Source organism: Balaenoptera musculus, chromosome 15 (genome assembly GCF_009873245.2).
Source record: "Balaenoptera musculus isolate JJ_BM4_2016_0621 chromosome 15, mBalMus1.pri.v3, whole genome shotgun sequence".
Classification (NCBI taxonomy): Eukaryota; Metazoa; Chordata; class Mammalia; order Artiodactyla; family Balaenopteridae; genus Balaenoptera; species Balaenoptera musculus.
Genome location: NC_045799.1, coordinates 21,399,501 through 21,411,988, shown reverse-complemented (window position 1 = coordinate 21,411,988; position 12,488 = coordinate 21,399,501). Strand labels below are relative to the sequence as shown.

General features: G+C 44.5%; 1 protein-coding gene across 3 annotated transcripts in view; it reads left to right on the top strand.

Moving 5' to 3' along the window:
• Positions 1-12,488, top strand: part of LOC118880935 (lipopolysaccharide binding protein) — a 40,765-nt gene that overhangs the window by 13,040 nt on the left and 15,237 nt on the right. For 2 of the 3 annotated variants that reach the window (XM_036825145.1, XM_036825146.1), the window contains exons 6-13: positions 369-432; positions 2,684-2,775; positions 3,863-4,039; positions 5,409-5,468; positions 7,449-7,616; positions 9,003-9,070; positions 9,606-9,648; positions 11,634-11,697. In XM_036825145.1, the coding sequence (XP_036681040.1) occupies positions 369-432; positions 2,684-2,775; positions 3,863-4,039; positions 5,409-5,468; positions 7,449-7,616; positions 9,003-9,070; positions 9,606-9,648; positions 11,634-11,697 (736 nt within the window). Of the gene's footprint in view, positions 1-368; positions 433-2,683; positions 2,776-3,862; positions 4,040-5,408; positions 5,469-7,448; positions 7,617-9,002; positions 9,071-9,605; positions 9,649-11,633; positions 11,698-12,145; positions 12,479-12,488 lie in introns of those variants that run through there. The other variant, XM_036825147.1, reaches the window with a different exon arrangement.

Sequence of the window (12,488 nt, the reverse complement as noted above, 5' to 3'; positions counted from 1 at the left end):
CTATTTCAACTCTAGACCCTGGGAGACCAGGGCATCCCAAAGGAAAAGGTCTTTCATGATGGAGTTTCAGGCGGTGCCTCTAGCCATGTCCTCTCATCTGTTGCGTAGGTGACTACCTAGCTCCAATTTCCAGTCCTGGGATGGACTTTGACAGGTCTAACTGGACCCTATTGGGGTCTACATGGGGGCTGACATGTTTTTGATCATTTCTACTTTCTCAGTACCTGGCACATCATAAGCACTTATACATTTTTGTAGAATCAATGACCAATTAGCAAAGAAGTGAAATAATGGAACTAAAGCAATTAGCACAGGGCCAGACCAAAGCCAGGGAACTCACTCAGGCTTTCTCTTCCCATATTTTTCAGATTTGCAAAATAATCCAGGACTCGGTGACCTCTGACCTACAGCCTTATCTCCAAACTCTGCCAGGTAGGACACCCCACCCATCCCTAGGATACTTGATTTTTACTAATTTTTATAAGTGCATACATGTACCTTATAAAACCTTACATGGAATAGAAGTGTTGAAAGTTAAAATTAAAATCCCCTTTTCTCCCCAAATTTTCTTCCAAGAGGTAACCTCTGTTTTGGGTGTATACTCTCAGATATTTCCTTTGCATGTACAAATATAAATATACACATACATAAGCATATGACTATACATTCACCTATGTATTCCTTTTGTTCATGGATATATGTGAATATGCATAATTATGAATATATATATTAGTCTATAATAATAGAGACATCGTTCTTTTGTAACTTGTATACTCTGGAGATCTTTTTACATCGGCACATACAAATTGACCTCATTTTTTAAAACTTTTGTGTGGAAGTTAATACAGAGAGAAAAGTGCTCAAATCATAAGTGAAGAGTTTTTAGAAATTTTTCACAAACTGATCACATGCACGTACCAGCTTCCAGATCAATATACAGACCACGGCTGGCCTTTCAGAGTCCTCTCGTGTCTCCTTCTGACACTACCCACCCCTCAGGGTGACCACTTACCCAGCTTCTCCCAGCAAAGATTAGGTTTGCACTTTGTACATCAATGGAACCATACAGTAGAGTCTTTTATCAAGAGCTGCAGGCTTTCTCTATTCAACTTTTTTTTTTAAAGGATACACATTTTATTTTTATTTATTTTATTTATTTATTTTTGGCTGTGTTGGATCTTTGTTGCAGTGCGCGGGCTTCTCATTGTGGTGGCTCCTCTTGTTGCGGAGCACGGGCTCTAGGCGCGCGGGTTTCAGTAGTTGTGGCACACGGGCTCAGTAGTTGTGCCGCACGGGCTTAGTTGCTCCGCGACATGTGGGATCTGCCCAGACCAGGGATCGAACCCACGTCCCCTGCACTGGCAGGCGGATTCTTAACCACTGCACCACCAGGGAAGCCCTACTCAACTTTAAAATATGAGGTCAATCCATATTGTTGCATATCGTGAGTTCATTCATTCTCCTGCTGTGTAATCCACTGTGTCCACGTCTCTCCATTTATTTATCGATTGTACTATTGAAGACCATTTGGGTAGTTTCAGCTTTAGACCATTGTGGGTAGGTGCTGTGAACATTCTAGCTCCTGTGGATGCACATCTTTAGGTACATACCCAGGAGAGAAATTACAGGTTCTTGTGGTGCGCATAGGTTCAGCCTTACCAGATCCTGCCAAACAGTTTTCCAAAGTGGTTTTAATAGACCTCATTTTTTTTTTTTTTTTGGCCATGCCACGTGGCTTGCAGGATCTTACTTCCCTGACCAGGGATTGAACCCATGCCCCCTGCAGTGGAAGCATGGAGTCCTAACTACTGGACCACCAGGGAATTCATTTTAATAGCCGCATAGTGTTCTATCTTAACGGATGTCTCCATTTATTTAATAAGTCCCCAGCTGCTGGATAGGTAGGTTTGCTGCCGTCCTTTGCTATTGCCAACAGTGGGGCAGGGAGCGCCTCACACCACCTCTTCCCCTTCACGTGTAGCAAGTGGAGGCCCCGGATCTTGGCTACACACATAAAGTTGGCAGAAACAGGCCCTGGCAAATTGTTGAGGTGTTCTCTCATGCCTTGGCCCCCAGGTCCTCCACACTCACCTGTTGACATTCCCCTTCAGCAGAGACCCAGGCAGGCACAGACACTCAAGTGCTTGGGACAGAAAACTCCAGTCCCTCCAGGGCCTTGGAGGAGAGTCTCTGGGCCCTTTCGACATGGCCCAGCCTTCCTGGTTACTTGGTTCGTTCTGGTAGGAGGCTGGTTTCCCGGAAGATCAAGGTCTCGGTTGTAAACTTGGGGAGCAATAGCTTTGGCTGGAGAGTTTTTCCTATTGTGTGGCTTCCTAGGTGTGGAAGGGCGGCCAGACCTGAGTTCCTCCTGCCCTCAGGGTATGTGTGTGTGTGTCTATGTGTCTGTGTGTGTGTGTGACTGTGTGTCTGAGTATGTGAGACTCTGGAAACTGCTCAGGCCCTGGGCTAAGCATACCAGCCCCCTTGTGGCTAAATCACCAGTGGAACCGAAGAACCCATGTCATCTCTTTCTTGGCAAAGGAGCTCTTTGCCCCCAGCACTGGGCTGGGTGGAGGGGCAGGGGGCTCTGAAGAAAGTCACAGAGAGTGTGGGTCAGCCAGAGCCCTCACCCCTTCTCCCTCGCCGGCCTCCTAATTCTGCCCTTCCCCCCCCCCCCTCACAGTCACCATGGAGATGGACATTTTCGCTGGGATTGATTACAGCTTAATGGAGGCCCCTCAGGCAACAGCGGAAATACTGGACGTGATGTTTAAGGTAAAAGGGTCTGGGGCGGGGGCTTGGGCGGGTCCAGGCCCGGTGTGACGTCGCCTCAGGGTCAACCCTTCCTGGGGCCTCTTGTTCTCCTGGCTTCAGATCTGTCCTCATCTCCCCGTGGTTCCCACTGTGTCAAGGGCAGGGCGATATGGATTGCTGCGGGGTGTTCCCAGAGCCAGGATCCTCCCACGGGGTCTTCTTTGTTTTTTTGGCTGTGCCTGGTCTTCATTGCGGTGCGCGGGCTTCTCATTGCGGTGGCTTCTTTTGTTGCGCAGCATGGGCTCTAGAGCTCAGGCTCAGTAGCTGTGGCGCACGGGCTTAGTTGCTCCGCGACGTGTGGGATCTTCCCGGGCCAGGGCTCGAACCTGTGTCCCCTGCATTGGCAGGTGGATTCTTAACCACTGCGCCACGAAGGAAGCCCCTCCCAGGCTGTCTTACATCACTTACGCCTTGAAACTTCCCTTCCCCCTTCCTCCCCTCTTTCACCTTTCCCACCATGCAGGTGAGGTCAACCAGAGCTGGCCCTCAGTGGTGTAGAGGAGCCGGCCAGGAGGTCCTATAGGTTAATAGACTAAAGCTTCTGAGGATCGTTTCATTAAGGGATTCTGGATACACACTTTGATCCAAAGGAAAACATCCTTTTTATTCTTTGATTTTTATTGGAGTATAGTTGATTTACAATGTTGTGTTAGTTTCAGGTGCACAGCAAAGTGTATTCTTTTCCCATATAGGTCATTACAGAGCATTGAGTAGAGTTCCCTGTGCTATACAGCAGGTTCTTATTAGTTATCTATTTTATATATAGTAGTGTGTATATGTCAGTCCCAATCTCCCAATTTATCCCTCCCCCCCTTATCCCCTGGTAACCATAAGTTTCCTACATCTGTGACTCTACTTCTGTTTTGTAAATAAGTTCATTTGTACCCTTTTTCTTAGATTCCAAGGAAAACTTATTTAATGGTGGCGTTTCAGGCAGTGCCTCCCGTCCGTGTTCCCTCATCAGACTCTATAGGCAACTACCTAGCTCAGGTGTCCAGCCCTGGGATAGACTTAGAAAAGTTCAAATGGATTCCATCTCTCTCTCCAGGGGGAAATTTTTAGCCGCGATCACCGCTCCCCAGTTGCCTTCCTTGCTCCTGTCATGAGCCTTCCTGAGGAACACAGCCGAATGGTCTACTTTGCCATCTCTAATTATGCCTTCAACACCGCCAGCCTAGTTTATCACAAAGTGGGATACCTGAATTTTTCCATCACAGATGACATGGTGAGAATCATAGCACAATAGCTCCCACATATGACACTGTCTCCTTCCTTCTTTCCTTTCCACACATTTATATCAGTGAAGTAGTAAATTATGACTAAGAAGAAAGATCAAGAGCAGGAAAATATTAGTTAGTACGATTTCCCTTTTCACTTTGGCTGCCAGAAAGCTCAAAGTCAAAGTTCTTTCTCCCTTAGAACAATTGTGGAAGACTTTGTGGCTTGCTTGTCTGTCTTTTACTTTTCCCTCCAGACTAGATCTGTTATTCTAATTCATACTTTCTTTCATCCTGATGGTCTGTGGAGGTTTAAAAAAAGATTTTAGTGAATGAGGCAGGACAATAGATACACTGATAAATGTGTAAAGTTACATAGAATAGAAAATAAAGACCAAGTTAAAAGTAAAGCACAATTTTATAAAGACACTGGGCCCCAAAATTGATTTTTTTTAAAATCGCGAATCTGTGCAGGAGCTTCCTGTAGCCAAAATGGAAAGGGTACATGATTTAGTGATTCACAGCAAAAAGGAGAGACAAAGTCTTCCGAGCACTTAGCTCTAAAATAACTGTCTCAGATGTGGCTTCGTATAAAGGTTACTAAATTTTAGAGTGGATCACGTGGTTAATATTTCTTTCAGTTTCTTTAATATTTCTGGGGTTTAGATGGATGTTCCTTGTAGCTCTTTGTAAAAGCTGAGGCCTCATGAACAATGTACGGATGGTGGGGGAAACACAATGCAGTCCAAATTGGATGGTCCAGCCTACCCTGGTAATAAATTGAGGACCAGCAGTGATGGATGGAGTGACATTTGTCCTTTGACTCACCCACACCCAGGCCTTTTGCTTCTATTGCCATGTTTGAGTCACCCTTCCCACCTGTGGTACAGTCCTTTCTTTCAGTGGGTGGGATAACGGTAGCTGTGTTTTATTGAGCGCTCACTATGTGCTAGGCCTTGGGCTAGATGCTTTGTACCCACCATTTCACTTAGCCCTCACAGTGACCCAACAAGTGGGGACTATAATTATCTCCATTTTATAGGTGAGGAAGTTGGGGCTCAGAGAGGTAAAGGCACTCACCTGAGGTCACATGGTCACGAAGCCAAGAGTCAAACCTAGATCTGCATGATTGCAAATCTCACCCTTGTGGATCCTCTGATTGAGTCCTGCATGTCACTTATGGCCCAAGGAGAGCAGTCAGGATCCCAAGGACTCGTGTGCCCATGGTGAATGCAGAACGGGCATCTCGCCATTGCCATGGTAACCCTGAGCAGTCAAGAAGCTACGTTACTGAATATCCCCCCACTTCCCCATCTCTCTTCAGACCTTCGGCTCTGGCCGGAGCACCTGAAACTTCTTTGTGTCCCTTTGCCACAGGTTCCGCCTACTTCTAACATCCGACTGACCACCAAGTCCTTCCGCGCCTTCTTCCCCCGGGTAAGGCTTCCCTCAGCCCTCAGGGTGCAGGCTGAGCCCCTAGTACTTCAGGGGTCTTCTTTAAAACCTCCACACTCCTCTCAGCTTGACCAAGAGTCAGGAGGCCAGCAGCGGGGCCCCCAGTGAAGGCCGTGGTGCTGCAGGTTTGGGGACTCCCTTCCCTTCAAGGCACAGATAACAGAGGCCTGAGCCCTGTGTCTCGTGGGACCACAGGCTGCCCAGTCTTTTGCTGCTGATCTCTGACAATACCAAGGAATGCCGACATGTCCCACAAAATGTATCCTAATTAATAACAGCAAGCAATTACAGAGGGTGTACTGGGGGTCAGGCACTGTTCTTGGTGCTTTAAAAAATTATTTTTTGAATGGGTAATAAATTCTCATTGTTCAAGATTCAAAAGACATAAAAGTTTATAGGGTGGAAAGTCCCATCCACTCCTGTCCTCTAAACATCCAGTTCACACCCCGAGTCTATCAATATTATCAGATCGTACACATCTTTCTGGGACTATTCTATGTATAGGTGAACAAATGTATGTCTTTCCTCCATTTTTTTACAAAAATGGAGGTATATTTTACACTACATTTTGTACCTTACTTTTTCCCTTAGTATACCAGGAGATGATTCCATGTAGGTAGATAAAGAGCTTCCTCACTCTTGTTTTCTTGGGAATCCAGTCTGCCATTGTATTATGGATGAACCACAGTTTGGGTAAATCAGTCCCCCATGGAAGGACATTTACGTTGTTTCCAGTCTTTTGCTACATCAGTGTTGCAGTGAATAACCCTGTAGCTTGGTCTTTGCTGGACTAAGCTCTTCATGTTCAATATCTCATTTAATCCCACAGAAATCCACCTGTCCTGTCCCCTCTCCCCTACCTCCTGAGTCCCCCCAAGACACGGCTCAGACAGGTGGTAGTGTTTAAAGTTCCTTGCAGAAGGCTTGATGATGGCTGAGAGGAATTATAACGGTGGGAAAATGGTTGAACTTTAAATACTGCGGTACCTGGGTCACGTCCTTCCATGACATACCCTCACAGCAGGCCCTTTCTCTCCCTAGAGCCCCACAAAAGCCCAACCTGCCACCATGTTGTCGGCGCTAGCTTTAGAGGGACGTTGGCTTCATCCTGGTTCCAACATCCCTTTTGCCCAGAAAGAGGAGGAAACTCTCCCTCTCCCTTCCTGCTCACATCATAATCAGCCTGACACAGAAGCAGCTCAGGTCACCTTCTTAGTCAAGTGGCTTACCTCCTCAACCTTCTAAAGATCTCCCTTTTACAACTGAATGTAGATTTTATATTTGCATAACCAAAAGGCTCATGGGACTGTCATTCCTCCACCAACTTACCCCGTAAAAGGAACAGTCTTGACCCCGAATTAAATTCTAATTAAAAGGAAAATTGCCAGCTCTTTGAAATGGTGGGATCTAGGTGTGTTGTGCTTCAAAAACATTGGTGTCTGGTCTTTGCTTGTGCAGTTACCTGAGTGTGATGGGGGTATAGAGAAAAAACTAGCTCTCACCCATTGCCCAGGGAGGGGTGTGGAGTGAAAAAAAAATCAGCCTAATCTTTCTGGAGGACAGTTTGGCAATCAGTAACTGGCAGAAGCTTTAAAAATATCCCTGCCCTTGGACTCAGCAATTCCATGTCTAGGAATGTATCCCCCAAAATAATAGCCAAGGGTACACAGAAGAGTGGTCTTTAAAATGGCAGAACCTTGGAGACAGCTTGATGTGCAATAGATCAATTGCAGTACCCATGCACAGTGGAATACAATGCAGCCATGAGATAAATGACACAGACTCCATATGTCTGACGTGGAAGGATGTCCAGTTATACCTTCAAGAGAAAAAGGCACAGAGCATTTTGTGGAAATTAAACCAACCAAGAAGCGTCCTCAGCTTGATCTGACTCCCTCAAGGTTCTCCCAGCAAACCTGCATGTTTCCTTCTCTTGACATAATTTCTTCATTCTGCCCTCAGTTAGGCAGACTGTACCCCAACATGAACTTAGAGCTCCAAGGCACAGTGGTCTCTGCCCCGTTCCTGAACTTCAGCCCTGGGAATCTGTCCTCAGCTGCCCAGTTGGAGATTGAGGCCTTTGTGCTCCTGCCCAACTCCGTCAAGGAGCCTGTCTTCCGGCTTGGTGTGGTAAGGTTCAAAGGCTTGGCAAACATTGTTCTCTTTTCCTACATGCTTTTTCCCCCACTCCCCAGCTGGCTAATTCCTTAAGATAGATCTCAACTTAAGTATCGCTTCCTCAGATAGGCCTTTCTTGGTTGCCCTTACCCCTGATCTACCTTAGGCCCCTTGTCATTTTTTTTTCTTGTGGCACCCTATTATTTTTCCTCATAGGCTTATTGTAAAGATACCAATGTAGCTGTTTGCAGGTTTATTTGCTTAATGTATGTTTGCCCAACTAAGTGAGTCTGGGCTATTGTGGGGAGGAAGGCATAGGGGATCTTTGACCTGTTGCTCTGCTCTGTATCTCTATCTGGCCCCTGAAGACTACATTTCCCAGGCTTCCTTGCACTGACTTCCAGCTAGGTCAGCCAATGGAAGACACTGTCAGGAGAATGGAGGGTGGGAGGAAGGAAGAAGCCAGAGTATTTCTTCTTCTCTCTTTACCTTGGACAGAGACTCAGGCACTGACTGTGTCTCCTCCATGGTGCCTCCCCAATTCCTCCCTCTGTTCCTCCAGTCCTGGGGTGGAAGCAGCTTCCCACCTCTGCTAATCTCTGAGTTGCCTCTCCAACTCTTTTTTAACTTCTCAGCAATTCCATCATTTGTATAACCAATCCCCTGTATGAAATTCCCTCTTGGTTAAATATTGAGAGTTGTGTCTCCCTTCTCAATGGACCCTGTCAAACAGAGAAGGGATTCTGAGTTTTTTGGGGGTCCTGCTCACAGGATGGAGAACTTTGCTCTCTTGTTCCAGGTTTGAAACTCAGCAAGACAAATTTCTAGAAGAGTAATTGCTCCCAGATGTTATATCTGCAATTTGATATTGTTGTTATTGTTATCAAAATTGTTGTCAATATATTTTATTATTTATTATTTTTATTTTTATTATTTTGGTAAAGTAGAAAAGGATAGCTTTATTGCTTTGCCAGGCAAAGGGGAACACACCAGACTTCTGCCTTGAAAAACTACGTGTCCCCAATATATTTTAAATTAAAACATAAGCTATTATTATTACTATTATTATTTACTAGGGCTGAATCTTGGCCCTGAGATAGCTAGAAATGGTCCCTTTAGAGATCTCCAGGGATAGGCCTCTATACCTTCTCTTGGTAGTATGTTCAAAGTTTAATTGCTATCATAGTCAGCAATTTCAAGTAAAAATGTTCAAGTCCAAGTTCAAATGTTTATTGAGCACCCATGATGAGCTTCCTGGGAGTCTAATCTAGTGGGCAAGTTCCTGCTTTAACTCAGTGAGATGTTTGCTTAGAGGAGACAGCCAGTCCTCATAGTTATCCATTCTGTACATGACAACCTCCTTCATTTAGACCTGTTTCTTTCTACTGGAATTACCAGGCCACTAATGTGTCTGTCATGTTGACCTTCAACACCAGCAAGATCACTGGATTCCTGAAGCCAGCAAAGTAAGTCAGCCTCGTGACTTACATGGGGGGTGCTCAACTGGGCTCCATCTGACACTGCAGCTGATTCCCTGTAGCTGGAGGTGGGATGTAACCAGAGCCCCCTGTCAATGTTAGGGGCCCACGGTTTGGGAAGGAAACTTAAATTTTACCCCAGTTGGCCCAATTCCTTGGGCCAACTGGATCTGCCTCCATAAACTTCCTTTTCACCTAACCCCCATTACTTCCAAATTTCTAAAGAATTTACTAATACTGCTTTTTCTTAATCTATGAATTTTAGACATCAGCAATATTGACTTCCTGAAATTATAGAGACTGAGTTCTTTTATGCTACACACTTCCCCTCTGCAAGTCTTCCCAATAAGGTTGTATCATTGTTTTTGGTTCCTCAATCACCTTTTTCACTCTCACTGCTACGACACCCTTGGCCCTGTGCCTTCTCAAGCTGGTGTCTCCTCCTTTCTAGGGATCCCTACATTGCTTAGGTTTCCCTTGAACATAATGCCCACATCTCTGAATCTTCTCTGATTTGTTATAGGATGCAAGTGGAACTGAAAGAATCTAAAGTTGGAGTATTCAATGTAAGTTATTATTGTTTTTATTTATGAAATAATTAGGGTAATAATTAATTTAGAGTATTTACTAAGCAATGCTTTGGCACCTATAATAGAAAATAGAAAAGGAGAAGAGTTACTCTCTGCCCTAGAAAAGCATAGAAGTCCTTGAGGACAGGAACCATAGGGCAGAGGAACAGTTACCTCCCAATATAAGACAATATAATTAAATCATCTATTGGACAGAATTCTTTTAACTGCAAAGAATAGAAAGCCAACTAAAAGTGTCTTAAGCAAACAGAAGGAATGTATAGGCTCATAACCAAAAAACAAAAACAAAAACGCTAAGGCTAGAGGTTTCAGGCGTAGCTGGATCCAGGTGTTCAAATTAGTACATCAAGAATCTCTCTCCAAGGGAAGGGGAGAGGGGCGATATAGGGATAGGGGGAAAACGGTTATTATGGGACTGTATAAAATCATGTGTGTGAAACTTTTGAAAATTGTAGAGCACTACAGAATTTAAAGTATCTTTCATTCAATTTTTTAAAAAGAAAAAAAGAATATATTCTCCAAAAAAAGAATCTCTATCTCTCCATTCTGCTTTCATCTATGTTGGCTTCATTCTCAGGCAGGTTCTTCCCACTGGTGGAAAACTCACAAATTTCCTGTGGTTTCTTTTTTTTTAACCCACACACACAAAAAAAGCCCTCGTTGGATTAATCTTAGTCATGTGCCCATTCTTTAGCCAATCACGTGGTAGGAAATTGGACAAGGTCAATTGGCTGAGCATGGGTTTAATCTACACTCCGCAGCGCCAGGATTTGCAGTCCCAAACCACATGGACTGAGATTGGAAAGGAGGGTTCCCCAGGAGAAAATAGGGACTATTATTAAAACAGAAGGAATTGAGTGCTTGGCAGCCAAAACCAAGAGATGATTTCCACAAAGAGGAAAAAGTGGTGAAATAGATGGCGCCATATTAAAGGAGGAAAAAGAATGGGAAGTTTTATGTGGGCTGAAACAATCAAGGAGAGATTTCTGAAAAGAGGGAAGGTGGGGTGATGGCAGCTACTCACAAACCAAGGAGGAGATGGAAAGACTTTAATCTATAGTTGGCTTCCTTTTTACCATCCTATGGATACTGGTTCCCTCTGACCACACTTTACCTGCCCTCCACTTCCCAGACTTTCCCTCAAGTAGGAGTGGAAAAAATACATCAAGTGTGGGGAGAAACATTGCCCACAGGGACCCTGAAGGATGACTCCTTTCAGAGAACGAAGGCTAAAGTGAATAATGACACACTAATATTGTATCTGTGCATGGCATGTAAAAATGTTCTATGAAGTAAATTATTCATATGTAAAGAGTCACAAAAAGACATCCTATCATGTTTTCAGAACATCTACTGTAAAAAATAAGACCTGTAGAATCAGATAAATCTGGATTCAAATTCAGACCCTGCTGCCCGATTTCTAGCAAGTCACTTTCATTCTGTGGGCCTCAGTTTTCTTATCTGTGAAATGGGGACATTAATATTAACTTCGAAGTGTTATAGTGAAGATTGAATCAGGTGTAGATGTAATGCTCTGAGCCCTATACCTGGCACATAGTGAGTGTTAAAAGTTGGATTTCATAATTTTTGTTTTGACTTAAAAATCTTTTTTATTATATAAGTAACTTGGGAAAACATTTCCACTGTAAAAAGAAAAATTGAATACTAAAGATAAGGCTAAGCCAAACATTGATGTTCTTCCTGGAGGATAGATAGTTGGGCGTGCAGTCTTCCAAATTTTTCTATCCCTTTGTACACATATAAATGTGCATCTCAAAATAGTTTTATCTTATAAAGTAGTAGCATGATGTAAGTATCTACCTGAAATTTGCTTTTTTTCAAGCCTTTTGCCATGTCAGCGCATACAAAACCACCCCACCCACGGGGTGGCCTCTGTGGAGGTTTGTTGGTGGGCAAGATGGTACATGTGGTTATGGTGTACCTCTCCTATTCTCCACCAGGTGGAGCTGTTGGAGGCGCTGCTTAATTACTACCTTCTCAACACCCTCTACCCCAAGGTCAATGGTAAGTATCACTATGGATTTTTCCAAGTCAAGAGTGGACACTGCTCTTTGGGGGAAAGAACGCTGGGACCAGGGCTCTCCTGCAGGCTGTGTGACCTTGGGCGAGTCACTTATCTTCTCTGAGCTTCGGTGGCCTGTCTGTGAGATGGGAGTGTTAAAGTTGGCCTCACCTCATTCCAGGCCTCTAAGGAGGGTTGAGAATAGGGGCAGTTTTTGGAACACAGTAAACCTCCTCCTAAGAGAGAAAGAGGGGCTCACAGAAGTGCCCACACACACCCTGAAGTGACAGGTGAGACTGAGAACCAAGTTAATATACAGGGTACAAGGCAGCCCACCTCTAAAATCACATTTCCCAGTTAGTTGCCATCTCCCTGGTCAAAAAATAAAGCTTAAAGACCTAAACCCTCTTTCCATGAGACCCTGCTTCATTTGGCTACAGTAGAAAGCAGGATGCAGGTGGGGGGCAGAGAGCAAATGCCCAGTGGATTCTTAACATGAGTAGACGCTGCCCCATCCCTGCCACTGTCTCCACAGAGCACCATGGCTGAGGGCTCAGGCTCCCCTGTCAGTCTGCCTGGCATCAAATCCCAGTTCTTCCACTTTCTAGCTATGTAACCTAGGACAGGTTACTTGGCCACTCTGTGCCTCAATTTCCTTATCTGTAACATGGGAATAATAATCCCAATCTTTGGTGATAATTAAATGGGAATATACTGTACATAGAGTTTGCAGAGAGGAACTTTTTGGTGTAAAATTTTCTCTGTAATTAGGTATTAACAAATCTCTCTTGAT